The 14,831-nt window shown below is 39.3% G+C and overlaps 1 protein-coding gene across 9 annotated transcripts in view; it reads right to left on the reverse strand.

Moving 5' to 3' along the window:
• Positions 1-14,831, reverse strand: part of LOC126298880 (sarcolemmal membrane-associated protein) — a 323,320-nt gene that overhangs the window by 212,000 nt on the left and 96,489 nt on the right. For all 9 annotated transcript variants that reach the window (XM_049990412.1, XM_049990407.1, XM_049990408.1 and 6 more), the window contains 2 exons: positions 12,621-12,768; positions 4,390-4,456 (listed from right to left, as the gene is read on the reverse strand). In XM_049990412.1, coding sequence (XP_049846369.1) covers positions 4,390-4,456; positions 12,621-12,768 — 215 coding nt within the window. The remainder of the gene's footprint in view (positions 1-4,389; positions 4,457-12,620; positions 12,769-14,831) is intronic.

Consider the following 14,831-nt stretch of genomic DNA (forward strand, 5'->3'; position numbering starts at 1 on the left):
CTGTGTGCTCTTTCCAATTTAAGTTGCTTGTAATTGTAATTTCTAAGTATTTAGTTGAACTTGTTGCCTTTGGCTCCAATCAATTTACCATGTAATGGAAGTTTAACAGATTCCTTTTAGCACTCATGTGGAGGACCTTCCACTTATCATTACTTAGGTCAAAATGCCAATTTTAGCAAAATACAGATATCTTTCCTAAATTGTTTTGCAATCTGTTTTGATCTTCTGACGTCTTTACTAGACCCCAGAGTTCTCCACACACTCCATTCCCCCAGTGGTACTATTCCCACATAGCCCTCAGAAGAACCTCACGTATTAGTCTACAGAAATTGTAGGAGTAAACATCAATGACAATTGAAGAGTGAATGAGGCCTGCTCAAGTATCCTAATGGTTCAGATGATTTCTCAGGATAAACAGGATGTGTGGACTCAACTTGTGGTTTGGCACTGGTTTTCAGTTGTCAGTGCGCATTTTACTGTTGAGAGTGGAAAATCCAGGACGGAATGTAATAATATCATGAAAACGAAAGTTCCTACTCACCATAATGTGGAGATGTTGAGTCGCAGATAGACACGACAAAAAGACTGTCACAAATAAGGCCTCAGTCAAAAACAGGCAACACTCACTCTTACTCGCTCACTCACTCAACCTCCCTCTCTCCCCCTCTCAAATGCAACTCGCCCATGACTGCAGTCTCAGGCAACTGGCGCCACACTGTGAGCACCAGCTCCAGTGCATAATGGGAGTGAGGACTGTGTGGGCGTAAGGAAGAGGCTGGGTTGGAGAGGGGGAGGGATAGTAAGATGGGGGTGGCAGACTGAAGTGCTGCAGGTTAGTTACAGGAACATAGAATATGTTGCACGGAAAGTTCCCACCTGCGCAATTCAGAAAAGCTGGTGTTGGTGGAAAGGATCCATATGGCACAGGCTGTGACGTAGTCATTGAAATGAAGGCTGTCATGTTTGGCACCATGCTCAGCAACAGGGTGGTCCAATTGTTTCTTGGCCACAGTTTGTGGGTGGCCATTCATGCGGACAGATGGCTTGTAGGTTGTCATGCTCACATAGGATGTAGCACAGTGCTAGCAGCTTAGCTTGTTGATCACATTACTGGTTTCACAGGTAGCCCTGCCTGTGATGAGATAGGTGATGTTAGTGACATGACTGGTGGTGGTGGTGGTGGTGGTGGTGGTGGTGGTGGTATGTATGCGACAGGTCTTGCATCTATGTCTAATACAGGGGTACGAGCCATGAGATAAGGGATTGGGCGCAGGGGTTGTGTAGGGATGGACGAATATATTATGTAGATTTGTTGGCAGCGGAATACCACTGTGGGGTGGGAGGGGTCAGACCGATAGTGGACAGGACACTTCTCATTTCACGGCACAACGAGAGGTAGTTGAAACCCTGGCGGAGAATGTAATTCAGTTGCTCCAGTCCTGGGTGGTACCGAGTTATGAAGGGAACGCTCCTCTGTGATCAGACGGTGGGACTTTGGGAGGTGGTGCGAGACTGGAAAGATAAGGCATGGGAGGATAATTACAGTCTTTGAAGGCTTCAGTGAGATCCTTGGTTTAATTTGAGAGGGACCACTCATCACTGCAGATGCGATGACCATGGGTGTCTAGGCTGTATGGAAGGAACTTCTTGGTATGGAATGGGTGGCAGCTATCAAAGTGGAGGTATTGCTGGTGGTTAGTAAGTTTGATGTGGACTGAGGTACTGAGGTAGCCATCTTTGAGGTGGAGGTCAATATCTAGGAAGGTAGCTTGTCGGATTGAGTAGGACAAGGTGAAGCAAATGGGGGAGAAGTTGAGGTTCTGGAGGAATGTGGATACAGTGTCCTCACCCTCGATCCAGATGGAAAAGATGTTATCAATGAATCTGAACCAGGTTAGGGATTTAGAATTCTGGATGTTTAGGAAGGATTCCTCTAAATGACCCCATGAATAGGTTGGCACAGGATGGTGCTATCGTGTGCCCATAGACATACACCAGATTTGTTTGTAGGTAACCCCTTCAAAGGAGAAGTAATTGTGGGTGAGGATACAGTTGGTCATGGCGACTAGGAAGGAGGTGGTTGGTTTGGAATCCATTGGGTGTTGGGAAAGGTAGTGTTCAACAGCAGTAAGGCCATGGGCATTGGGGATGTTGGTGTAAAGGGAGGTGGCATCAATAGTGACGAGCAGGGCACCGTGTGGTAAATGGATACCAACGGTGGAGAGCCAGTGGAGGAAACTGTTGGTATCTTTTATATAGGAAGGTAGGTTCTGGGTAATAGGTTGAAGGTGTTTGTCTATGAGAGCAGAGATTCTCTCAGTGGGGGCACAGTAACCAGCCACGATGGGGCATCCTAGGTGGTTGGGTTTATGGACTTTATGGAGCATGCAGAAGGCAGGAGTGCAGGGAATGGTAGGGATGAGCAAAGAGATGGGACTCCGGGAAGAGGTTTTGGGATGGGCCTAAGGATTTGAGGAGTGACTGGAGATCCTGCTGAATTTCTGGAATGTGGTCACTGAGGCAAAGTTTGTAGGTGGAAGTATCTGACAACTGGCAGAGTCCTTCTGCCAGGTAATCATTGTGTTTCAAAACAGTGGTGGAGCCTTTGTCCAAAGGTAGGATTATGAGGTCAGGATCAGTTTTTACATGGTGGACTGTAGTTCTTTCTGTGCATGTAAAATTAGCTTGCATGCTGAGGGATTTAGGGAATGATGGTGAGGCATGGTTCGAGGTTAAGAAATTCAGGAATGTTAACAAGGGGTGTTTTGGGGCAGAGGGGGTGGATCACGGTTAGATGGAGGACGGGACTGGGTTAGGCAGGGTTCAACGTTCATCTTTGGTCGAGTCTGATGGGTAGGGTTGGTGGCGAAAAACTGTAGGGACCAGGAGAAGGAGAGAAGGTCTTTAACAAGTCCTGTATGACTTAATTTGGGAGCAGGGCAGAAGGTGAGGTCTTTGGATAAGAGTGATACCAGGTGATCAAAAAGTCAGTATAAATTTGAAAACTGAATAAATCAAGGAATAATGTAGATAGAGAGATACAAATTGACACACATGCTTGGAATGACATGGGGTTTTATTAGAACCAAAAAAATACAAAAGTTCACAAAATGTCCGACAGCTGGCGCTTCATCTGATCAGAATAGCAATAATTAGCATAACAAAGTACGACAAAGCAAAGATGATGTTATTGACAGGAAACGCCCAATATGTCCACCATCATTCTTCAACAATAGCTGTAGTCAAGGAATAATGTTGTGAACAGCAATGTAAAGCATGTCCGGAGTTATGGTGAGGCATTGGCGTCGGATGTTGTCTTTCAGCATCCCTAGATCACGATACACTTGCAACTTCAGGTAACCCCAAAGCCAATAACTGCACGGACTGAGGTCCAGGGACCTGGAAGGCCAAGCATGACGAAAGTGGCGGCTGAGCACATGATCATCACCAAACGACGTGCTCAAGAAATCTTTCACGCGTGCAGCAATTTTCTTTTTTTTGTTCTAATAAAACCCCATGTCATTCCAAGCGTGTGTGTCAATTTTTACCTCTCTATCTCCATTATTCTGTGGTTTATTATTAAGTTTTCAAATTTATACTGACTTTTTGATCACCCGGTATTTCTGTGGGGCTAAGGTTTCTGGAGCAAAGGTTCATGGCTGCGTTATGGGTCCATTTATATTTTCGATATCTAAAAGAATGAATGATCACATGCCAATAAAATGAGCTTCAAATGTTTTTGGGACAAGAAATTAACCAGAAACTAGATTCAAAGAAGAACAGGAAGAAATGCTTTTATAACCAAGTGTTGATATTAGAAGGATTCCAAGGTACACGTGGTAAGAAGAGGTGTGGAGTAGTCTAAGGGGGAAAACTGCAAATGAGAAAGGACTGAATTCAGCACATGGGCAATTAGGTGGCCATTATGGAAGAAAGGGAAAAAATGTTTCACAACGTAAATACATTTTGCTATTTTGACTCAGTTCCAAATATTGTGCTTAAAGAGTGATAGCATCGCACACTTGCAAACAATTTAATACGGTGTCCACTTAAATGAGTTTTATGCTATTAATTTTGAAGCTATTCGGCAATGCTTTGGATACATAATTGTAATATATGGTTTTATTGTGTCAGTGATTATGATAGCAACAACAGTCACAAATATTGAGTTTTAAATTAAAAAACAACATATTCGACGAGTGTAGTTTTGAACTGTAGCTTATGGAAGCTTCGTATGAAGTATTAACAGCTACGTTAATAGTCATATAAAAGCTGTCAAATTTATTTTGAAAAACAGCATTAATGGGGAATTTAATTATTTTTTTTAAATATATGAATCTTCCACACAATGTGACAAAACATTTGGATATAGCTTTTATGAAAACATACCTTGCCTTCGCTTCCTTCCCATCAGGCAAGTAGAGTTTCAATGTAGCTACTATACAGCCGTGCGTCACTGGAAAACAAAAATTTGTAATTATTGCCATCAATTTAAAATCTATAGTAACAATTACATACACAATTGACATAGTAGACTCCTACAAAATTAAAAATGCTCACGATACTACAAAATTCGATAGGAAGACTAGGACTGTTTGCAGATTCTTAGTGACTGGACAAAAATTATGGAAACACACATCTCCCATACCTAGGTCTGTCTAGTGCATTGACTTGGTATGGCAGTGATTCAGTAAGTGAACAGATGAGTTATTTGACCATTCCATTTCATAACATGGCCAGTTACCAGATAAATGTAGGTGAACTGTCTTTACCATTAACAAATCTCTTAAGTACACAACTATACTGTGTCACAAAATCTGTTCAAACTCATTTAAAATCTCAGGTAATGTTTGTCAAATCAACTTGGGTCACTACTTCTCCTATGACTGGAACCACTAAACTGCTGAAATATCACATACCTCTGGGTGTAAAGGAACATCATGGAGAAGTGAAAAATGCCTCTGATGCAGCCTTTCTAGATGAGGATCATTAACTGACTGTATTAGCAAACTGAACTGAGTCAACACATGGACAAATTCCACAAATGCACATTTCCATGAGCTGCGGAATCACTGCCTGCCATGTTGTGACCTCAAAACAGGGATTCTCCAGTTCTTCTACTAGTAAACACAAACCAGTCTTTTGAATGGACGTCCGATAGTTCCCACATTAAATACTAATGTTACATTAAACAATGAAGCCCATTGATTGCTTCAGACAATTCTTATCAGTTGGTAAAGTAGTAGTGGTTAATCATTGTATTCTCCATGAAAGATTAAAATACATTCAATGTTGTCCTCCCTTACGCAACTTAGTGTATCTTCACTGTATGTGTCTAAATAATAATACCTAAACAGCAGGCAAGTCATTGGACGGTGACATGTATATTTAACCACTTTACTATGGGCACCCTCTCTCTTCTATCTGATCGATACAATGCTCATTCATCATTCTAAATAATCTGGAGGGCATGGTTTACATTTCTTCTTTTATTTATTTTCTTCAGTCTCCTTACATCTCACATTTCTGTTACTGTGTGAATATTTCCTTATCAATATTGTCACAGTATATCTCAATATATTTAGTCTCTCCATTTTTCATTTTCTTTTGCTATTGTTCTGTTCCGATGGAAGCTAATTGTATTTATCAGAACAATTCAATAATCACTAGTCTTTTAGGTTTTCAGAACTTCCCAGCATGGCACTGTCGTTTTGGAATATACGGTTTTCTGCTGGTAATTTCGATTGTGACACTTGTGATCTTTATCAGGTGCTTCCTGATGCTGAATCCAGTGTACAGCAGGTCCAGCATTTATGCTGACTTGGGGCTACGCGCACTGTCATCAGTCTAAGCTGTGCCATACACTCTGTCCAAGGTACATGCCAGTCTGTAGCAGCATCCGTAGTACTTCCTAGCCATAGGTGTTCCAACTGCTGTGTACGTACACTTCAGCTTTTGTCAGTTAATAATTTTGTCATTTGACATCCTGTTCCAGCTGTAAGTTGTACTGGGTGTTCAATCTTCTGTCTGCTATCATTTAAGCTTTCCTGTGGACTATGCTGTTCTACTACCATAACCATGTGAATAACTGTAAACATTTCTGTAATCCTCACATACAGTATTAACAGTATGCTTCTGGATACCGTCCTGTCAAATGTCTACATATAAGGTCAGTTGCAGGCAAGGTGAGGACGACTTTGGTTTATTGTGAGAGTTAGGAGAATGTGTAATGCACCTAAAAAGAAGGAAACATCCTAAAGGTTTTTGTGGCTCATTCTGAAGTACTGCTTAAGTACTTGAGGTCCCCTGCAGGTTGTACTGAAAGAAAATATCGAAGCAATTGATGTACTGCTGGATTTCTGACTGATCACTTCAATTAGTACAACAATACCACAGAAATTCAGTGAGAACTTTAATGGGAATCCCTGGAAGGAATACAACATTCTTTAATGAAAATACTATTGAGAAAGTTTGGAGTGTCAATGTCTGAAGGACAGAACATCAATTCTATGGTTTCCTACATAAATCTAACTTGAGGACCATACAGATAAGACAGATTTGGGCTTGTACAAGGCTGTACAGGTAATTATCATTCCCTCCTCCTTCCATTCACAAGTAGAAGAGGAATGGGAATGACAAGCAGTGGTGCAAAGTGTTATTGAACATATACTATAAATGTTCCAAATAAGTCTTCTACTTTTTACCAGTAATTGGAGACAGTAACAGAGCTACTTAGAGCAGTATTGTAAATATTCCTGGACATCTGTAGGATGCTTTCTGAAATCATCTTGTGAATCTCTGAATATAGCTAAACTCACATGGTTGTAATTAACATTCCTTCTTTTTTTGTTTAATAATTCTACTAAGTCTGCTGAATTATGCTTCAAATTTTCCGAATATGATTTTGAAATGCCCTTTCCTAAGAATTTTGACCAGCACCAAACATAATGGCACCTGTCACACACTCAGCTTCTCTTTTGTCTAAACTTCATTCCAGATATTACACAGCCAGTTGTATGAGATGCTTACCATCTCAAGACACTCAGAAATCTTACAGTAACAGTATTCTATCATAACCGTTTCTATATATTAATCAATTAGACATCTAACATACAAAATTTGCATTGCTCCTCCTACACATTTAAATTCATTTATCCAGTATGCAGTTTTACGAGGAGGTGCAGACCACTACATTTTTATCTACGCTTGAGTGCACTTTTTATTTAATAAACGTTTTATCATTTCAGGACAATCATCTCTATCCACTATGACATCATTCACTTCATCCATCAAGCTGGAAACCCAACCACTTATTCGCCAATTGCACTACCATACTTAAAACAGTATTACTCTGCAAAATGTTGACAACATGCATCACTATTTTGTAAGTTAAGTACAGGGATTCGAGTGCTGACACGCCATTAAGGTCTTTGTGGAGACATGAGAATCTGAAGAAATGGGGAATTACAACCTGTCCTGATAGAAAGAAAACGTGTATAAAGTAGTACGTGAAAATATTTGGAAGAGAATTGTATATTTCAGTGCACAATATATTTATCGTTTGTCGAACCTTTGACTAAGCAACGAAACCTGCACATGTAAATTAAAAGCTGTCTCTCTTAACAGAACTGCTGGAAACTAATGACAAGAGACAGTACTATATAATGGTTTTGAAGAGTGTCTCAAAATATACCACACTAAAAATTTATTTTAAGTGGTTATGTAGATTTTAGATGTAATAGAGGACTATTCTGAACAATTCTTGAAAATTTCGTTCATTTCTGATAGATATATTGTATTAAAAATATTTACATAACATGATGCATTTCTGTACCAGCCAGCCACATATAGTACTGCCAGATGACTAGGTGCAAACATGTTAACATGTTTGTAGGCTTGAAAGAGATTTGGCAGCAAATACTCACAGTGTATATGCATAGACATCTTGTTTAAACATCTACAAGGGTCCCACCTTCTACCAGTCATGCCCCTTAATAGAATTACTAGACTAAAATCCACCTCCATAACACTGGAAGGCGAGATTTCATCAATTGGCCTAGTATAGATTCTTGTAGTACTCCAATTCTCAGATGTTGGATATTCAATATCTGAACTACCACAGCGTGTGCAGCTCCTCCCCCCAATCTTAACGAATACCGAGAATGTTCCAAACTTAGTTTAAAGACGCACTCATCAATATTTGCGCATTCACAAAATACGTATTTCAATGCGTGATGCAGCAGGATGTAGTGAATGGACAGTAAAATAAATATATGGAGAACAGTTTGTAACAGGTGTTATCCCACCGTTAAGAAATGTCTTGTAGTAAATAAAAACATGTTAGAAACTGCATTCTTCATGTCACAGTAAGCTGGCAAAGATTTGCAGCAAAGAAGTGTTAGCACAATACAATATGAGGAAACTGTGTTCAATTCTGTGAGAAAATATTAATCAAAAAGCACCCATTAAATTCCCCATGAAATGCCCACTTCAAAAGACAGAAAGTCTAGAGTACTGGTGGAACAACTACTATACTCTCTTCACAAACAACGTACGCAACTAGTAAGGCCAAACACTGAGTTAAGTTGTAATGTTTAGTATTTTATCCATCTTGAGCGACTTACTTATTTACTCGAATCTAAGCCGCACCTGAAAAATGAGACTCAAAATCAAGAAGGGGGGGGGGGGGGGGGGATAGAAAAAATTTAAAAACATAATTAAAAACAAATCCCAAATCTAAGCCGCACCTGAAATTTGAGACTCTAAATTCATGGTGAGAGAAAAGTTTTAGACCGCACCTCAAAATCAAAACGAAGTTGATCCATTGTTGTAACGTGAGACACAATTTAGGTCGAATGGATGAATATACAGCTACAGTAGTTTGATTCGATCCATAAGCTTAGCGGTTAAGCTTTACCAGGTCTTCAAATGTAGAGTGTGTTGTTGTCTTCAGTCCGTTGACTGGTTTGATGCAGCTCTCAACGCTTTCTATCCTGTGCAATGCAGAGTACGACGCTTATAAAATAAGAATGAAAATAACATAGAAATTAAACACAGAAATTTAAAACAAAATTTCATTAGGTTTATAATACATCTTCTACTAGATGTTTAAAATATCAGTCATTATTCTGAATCATTATTACTCGATTCTTTGATGCTCATTTCTTCACACAGACAATCGTCCTCCGTACCGTGTAGTGCATTGGATATCAAACATTTTTTAAATACTTGTTGCACAGCCTTATTTGGAACACACTTCCATGCGTCATAAATCCATTGGCACACTTGCGACAAACTTGTGCGTTTTACACGTCCTGTTGGTGTCAGTTGTCTGTTGCTTTTCGAAAGCCAGTCTGTGTATATGCATTTAAGTTTGTCTTTAAATGGTTTATTGGAACAGATGTCAAGTGGTTGCAGAATTCACGTCATTCCGCCTGGAATTAGCGCCAAGTCCACGTTAATTTCCTCAAATTTTCGTTTTACTGCAGGTGTCGTATGGCCTGTGTACGCATCTAATACCAACAAACTGTGTAAACCAAGCATTGCACCAGGACGACGATTCCACACACGCCTAATCCATTCCAGCACTATGTCCTCCGAAAACCACCCAGTTTTGTTTGCTCATACGATTACAGTTTTTGGAAACACATCCGATTTCGGTATAGTCTTTCACTTGAAAATGACGGACCTCCACTGTTTTTCACCCCCTGATGTAAGAACACTTATGTCTTTCTTTCCTTTGATGTCAACCATATAATTCAACAGCATGTCAAAATATATGGGAGTTTGGTCAGCATTTCCTATCTGACCAAGGAGGTATTGCTTTTCTGTGCACCGCCTAGTTATGAAGGGCTGAAATTCCAGACGTTCTCCATAATTTTTCAGCAGCTTCTGCGCGACTGAAGTTCGCCTCCGAAGTGAAAAATCCCAGAGCTTCATAAACAGATGAATCCAGCTGCGACTAGCCTTAAAACTTTCAATTTTTTGCTCTCTAGCAATTTCATGTGCCTTAATTTTAAAAATTTCAACGTTCACAGACAGGAATACCTGATGCTGTTCCTTGACAAATTAATTTAAAAATCACTTCTAGTGCATGATATCGGCCACACTTTGGCCCACTAAATGCTTGCCTGCTACTTGAACATTCAAATAATTTGTGTCTCTGCAGTCGCCATCACCTGGTGTTGCTCTCATCAATCCCGTATCGCAGACCTGCAGGACGATTAGAACTTTGTTCGGCAAAAGAAACAACTCCCCTCTTGAATTTGGCACTATAATGAGAGTGCTTCATTATGGTTCACTAACACCAACAAGCACTTCACGAAATTCCACGAAGCAATAGGTGCTGCTACGTGAAATCTTAATGAGCCCCAGCGTATCAACTCATGCAACAATCTTAAAGCCTTGTGCATTGTTGGTATTTTTTTGTAAAGAAATTTATTTTTGTTGGTACGAATATTTGAAAGACTGCTACATTCAAAGATGAACCATATGGAATTTCTATTTACTTCGTTGGATAATGTATGAAAATGCATGGTTGAAACTCGGGGAGGAGAAAAAGCTCATCCTCTACTTTTTTTTAAATTTATTTACTGACACAGAGTTTTTGGTGACTGTATATCTTTGTGCCTGCAAAGCCTGCCTGTGTAGTGCTACATATATTTGACAGCAGAAGTTAGTTGTGGTGGTGCCTACCAACATTTTTCAGAACTTCTGCTTACTTTGCACTCAAAACCGGAAAAAGTGCTGCTTAGATTCGAGTAAATATGGTAGTCATTCACAGTGAAATATAAGCAACCAATTGCATAAAAGAAATTTAATTCCTTTGCAAGTTTTGGGCACTTAGGTTATGTCCATTGCATTATATGCAAGTATCAATAATAAAGAGCATACAGCAAAATGTAGTTCACAGTTTTATGCAGACACTGAACTATATGAGCATCGCATTTTGCTGTAGGCACTTTATTACTGACACTCACAAATAATGTGATAGGCACAACCTTCCAAAGAAGGGCACTTTGTGCCCAAAACCAGACAGAAATTAAATTCCGTTTATGCAGCTGGTTGCTTATTATTTCATTATATTCAGTTGTAAATTTACACTGACATTGTGACCACTGCCCACCACAAGACAGAATATTGCCTGCTGGTGTTGCAGGCACAAGACATAGTAAGAAAACTATGTAAGTGGAGCTAAGATAAATAAGCAATCAATCTAATGATACTGGCTGCAAATGAGGGAAACCACTGATATATGCCACTTTGAAAAGGGCAGATTGTTAGGGACCAGTGCCTAGGAGCAAGAATCTTGGAAAAAGTGAAGCTGGTTGGCTGTGTGTGCTACTGTCAGGAGAGCATCTAAGGAAAGTAGTTTGAAGACAGTGTAAGCACGAGTAGGTAATAAGGTGTCGGAAATTCACACCTCATTACAGAAAATAAGAGTTCAGAGGCTTCCCTGGTCTGCAAACGACAGGCAGCAGGTCTGTCAACGGAGTGCAATGTTAGTCCAAGCACTAGTGTTTTGGAGAACACCGTTCAGTCCATTTGTTGAACATAAGACACATTAAGCTAACGAAATCTACATGTTTCCACTCCAAGCCAACGACTTCATCAAATACAACTGTAGTGGACCATGTATCAATGCAAACTGGGCACCTGATCACATTTCTTGTAACACCAGATCAATGTTCATGTCTGGATACACCATCATCCACACGGACGGCTGCTCCAAAACACACCCTGCCCCACTGCAGCATGCCAGTGGAGATATTATGCTATGGGAGAGATTCACCAGGGTTTTCATGGGACCTATAGTTGTAACCAAAGGCAACTTGACAGTTACAGGCTGTGTGAATTTTACTGTGGATCACCAGTATCCTTTCATGCTTGACATCTTCCTGCATAGTGACAGCACCTTCAAGAAGATTGACTGTCCATATCACATGGATAGAAATGTGGTTCAGTGGTTTAAGGAGCATGATAATAAACTCACACTGATGTCTTGGTCCCTTAATTTGCCTGATCTGAAACTGATGGAACACACTGGCATAGACATCTAGTGCCACAGACCTCCAGAAACCTAGCAAGGACTTCCTGAATTTATGCTATGCAGAATCACTGCTGTGTTGTATTCCAGAGGTGGCTCAACATGCTCTTACACAACTGGTTATAATGATTTGCCTTGTCAGTGTGAGATGTTGTTTGCCCCTGTATATAGAACCCTTCAAAGCTATCTGACATAATACAACACAATACAGTACAATACAGTACAGTACAAAGCAGACAATTTCAAATGTTTATTCAGCAGCAAGAAAAATTATATATTACCTTTAAAATGTAATTCTGAAAGTATACTTCAAAGTCATGAATGAAACACACTCAACAGTCATGCTTTCGATTTCAACAAATCTCTTTACACAGAGTGTGTGAGATATGTCTGGTCATCATTTACCACTGGTAAGAGCTTAAACAATTAGTATTATCAACAGTAACATGAGCTGGTACAGCTGTGATATGATACAACCTAATTTGTATCTGAATGTAGTCTTCCAAGAAAGTATGGAGACAGCACACTGTCTAGCCAATAATAAAATTTTCTACAAATATGATTATACACTCACCCTTACGTGCATTCTCCATCACATCAACACCAAACTGTACAATGTCACCCGAACAAACTTCACGGGGTGGAGATTCATCAGCACTCTTACTTAAACGTTGGTTATTGACAAAAGTCCCGTTGCTACTTTTTGTGTCTTGCAGGTAAAACTGGAAAAATGTAATGGCTATATACACTCTTGAAACAATTGTATTATTTACTCTGTCTACACAAACAAAATTTTTGAAGGTAATCACCCACAAGCCTCACATGCTTGTAATAGCAATATGGACAGTAGAAGAAGATTGTTGAAAGTATTTGAAGGAACTAGATATTTGTGTATCATCACGTTAGTATAGATAATACTGAATTTGGTGAAACTGATCATGTATGAGAAATGTCAAATTAAATGGATAACAAACAAAAAAATAACATATACGTTGCTTCATAAATGCAGTGCAGTTCATACATCACATACAGTCGCATGAAAATATTCCCTGACTTTTTTATGTTCTGAAAATGATTGGTACTTATATGAAGCTGTAGATACCAAACAATGACCAACTTTAACACAATTTCTGCTGCCACAGACACTATGAAGAGAACTTTTAACCACTTATAACTCTAGACGGATGTATATATATATGTGAATGTTCAGCAGAGCCATAAAAATATTCAGATACTAGACAACAATAGTTTATCAGCAGTCAGAGATGACATTTATGGAACAAATGTGCTTCACCTCGTAGTCCAGTATGAGAATGAGGCGTTCCACTGGGAAAAGCCATGAGTGAGCACATCAGAGATTTATTGTTTATTTGGTTCATCAAATCCAACACTTACAAGATATAGAAGGATATTGGACAAACAAATTTTTAGAACAAAATTCAATTTACAATATAAGATATAAATTTTAAACTGTAAATTATAAAGCACTGCTAAATAGACTGGTTTAATTCACTAATAAACTGAGCACAGCACAGTTCATCAGATGACATTTTCAGTTAAAGCACGATACACTGTACACTAGAAGAACAAGAACTGCTAGAACAAATTGGATTTTATGTAGTAATCAACAAGGTGAAAAGTGTGTGTATATGATTTTTTTTACCTTATTCCTAAATGTGTTTCTATTTTCCCTAACTGATGGGGTAGTTTAAAGTACACTGCGAATACGTCTTGCATCAAGTAAACTTTCAGTCTTTATTCTAAAGCACATTGCTCATATTTCTTGCACCAAGTAAACTTTGTCAGTCTCTGACTATTGAGGCAAATGACTGCACTGGAGCAAGTATTACGATCATGAATGGGCTCAAACACAAATTCTTTTTAACAAAAGTCACAGTTTCTAAGGTATAAATGCAGAGAACAGGCAGGATTCTCAGTTCTCTGAAAATGCAGTCACTGGAGGTGTGCGGAGAAACCGACTTCCATTACTTTTTTTTGCCTCAAAAATTTTATAATACACTGACCCCCCCTAAAATGAGACTCTGTAAGAGAGAATGGAGTGTACTAATGCAAAATAAACTATTTTTATGATTGAGATGTCCCAGGACTGACTAATAATTCAAAAAACATAAGACAAGACTGCTCTATTTCTTTAGTAGCTTCCTCTCTGTGATTATTCCACTCACACCAAGAAATTGGGAACAATTGACAGCAATGGGGAAAGAAACACAGTAGAAGAAGAATGGGTAGCTCTGAGGGATGAAGTAGTCAAGGCAGCAGAGGATAAAGTAGGTAAAAGACGAGGGCTGCTAGAAATCCTTGGGTAACAGAAGAAATATTGAATTTAATTGATGAAAGGAGAAAATATAAAAATGCAGTAAATGAAGCAGGCAAAAAGGAATACAAATGTCTCAAAAATGAGATCGACAGGAAGTGCAAAATGGCTAAGCAGGAATGGCTAGAGGACAAATGTAAGGATGTAGAAGCTTATCTCACTAGGGGTAAGATAGATACCGCCTACAGGAAAATTAAAGAGATCTTTGGAGAGAAGAGAACCACATGTATGAATATCAAGAGCTCAGATGGAAACCCAGTTCTAAGCAAAGAAGGGAAGGCAGAAAGGTGGAAGGAGTATATAGGTTTATAGAAGGGCGATGTACTTGAGGACAATATTATGGAAATGGAAGAGGATGTAGATGAAGACGAAATGGGAGGTAAGATACTGCGTGAAGAGTTTGACAGAGCACTGAAAGACCAGAGTCGAAACAAGGCCCCCGGAGTAGAC

The sequence above is a fragment of the Schistocerca gregaria genome, chromosome X, assembly GCF_023897955.1.
Source record: "Schistocerca gregaria isolate iqSchGreg1 chromosome X, iqSchGreg1.2, whole genome shotgun sequence".
Classification (NCBI taxonomy): domain Eukaryota; kingdom Metazoa; phylum Arthropoda; class Insecta; order Orthoptera; family Acrididae; genus Schistocerca; species Schistocerca gregaria.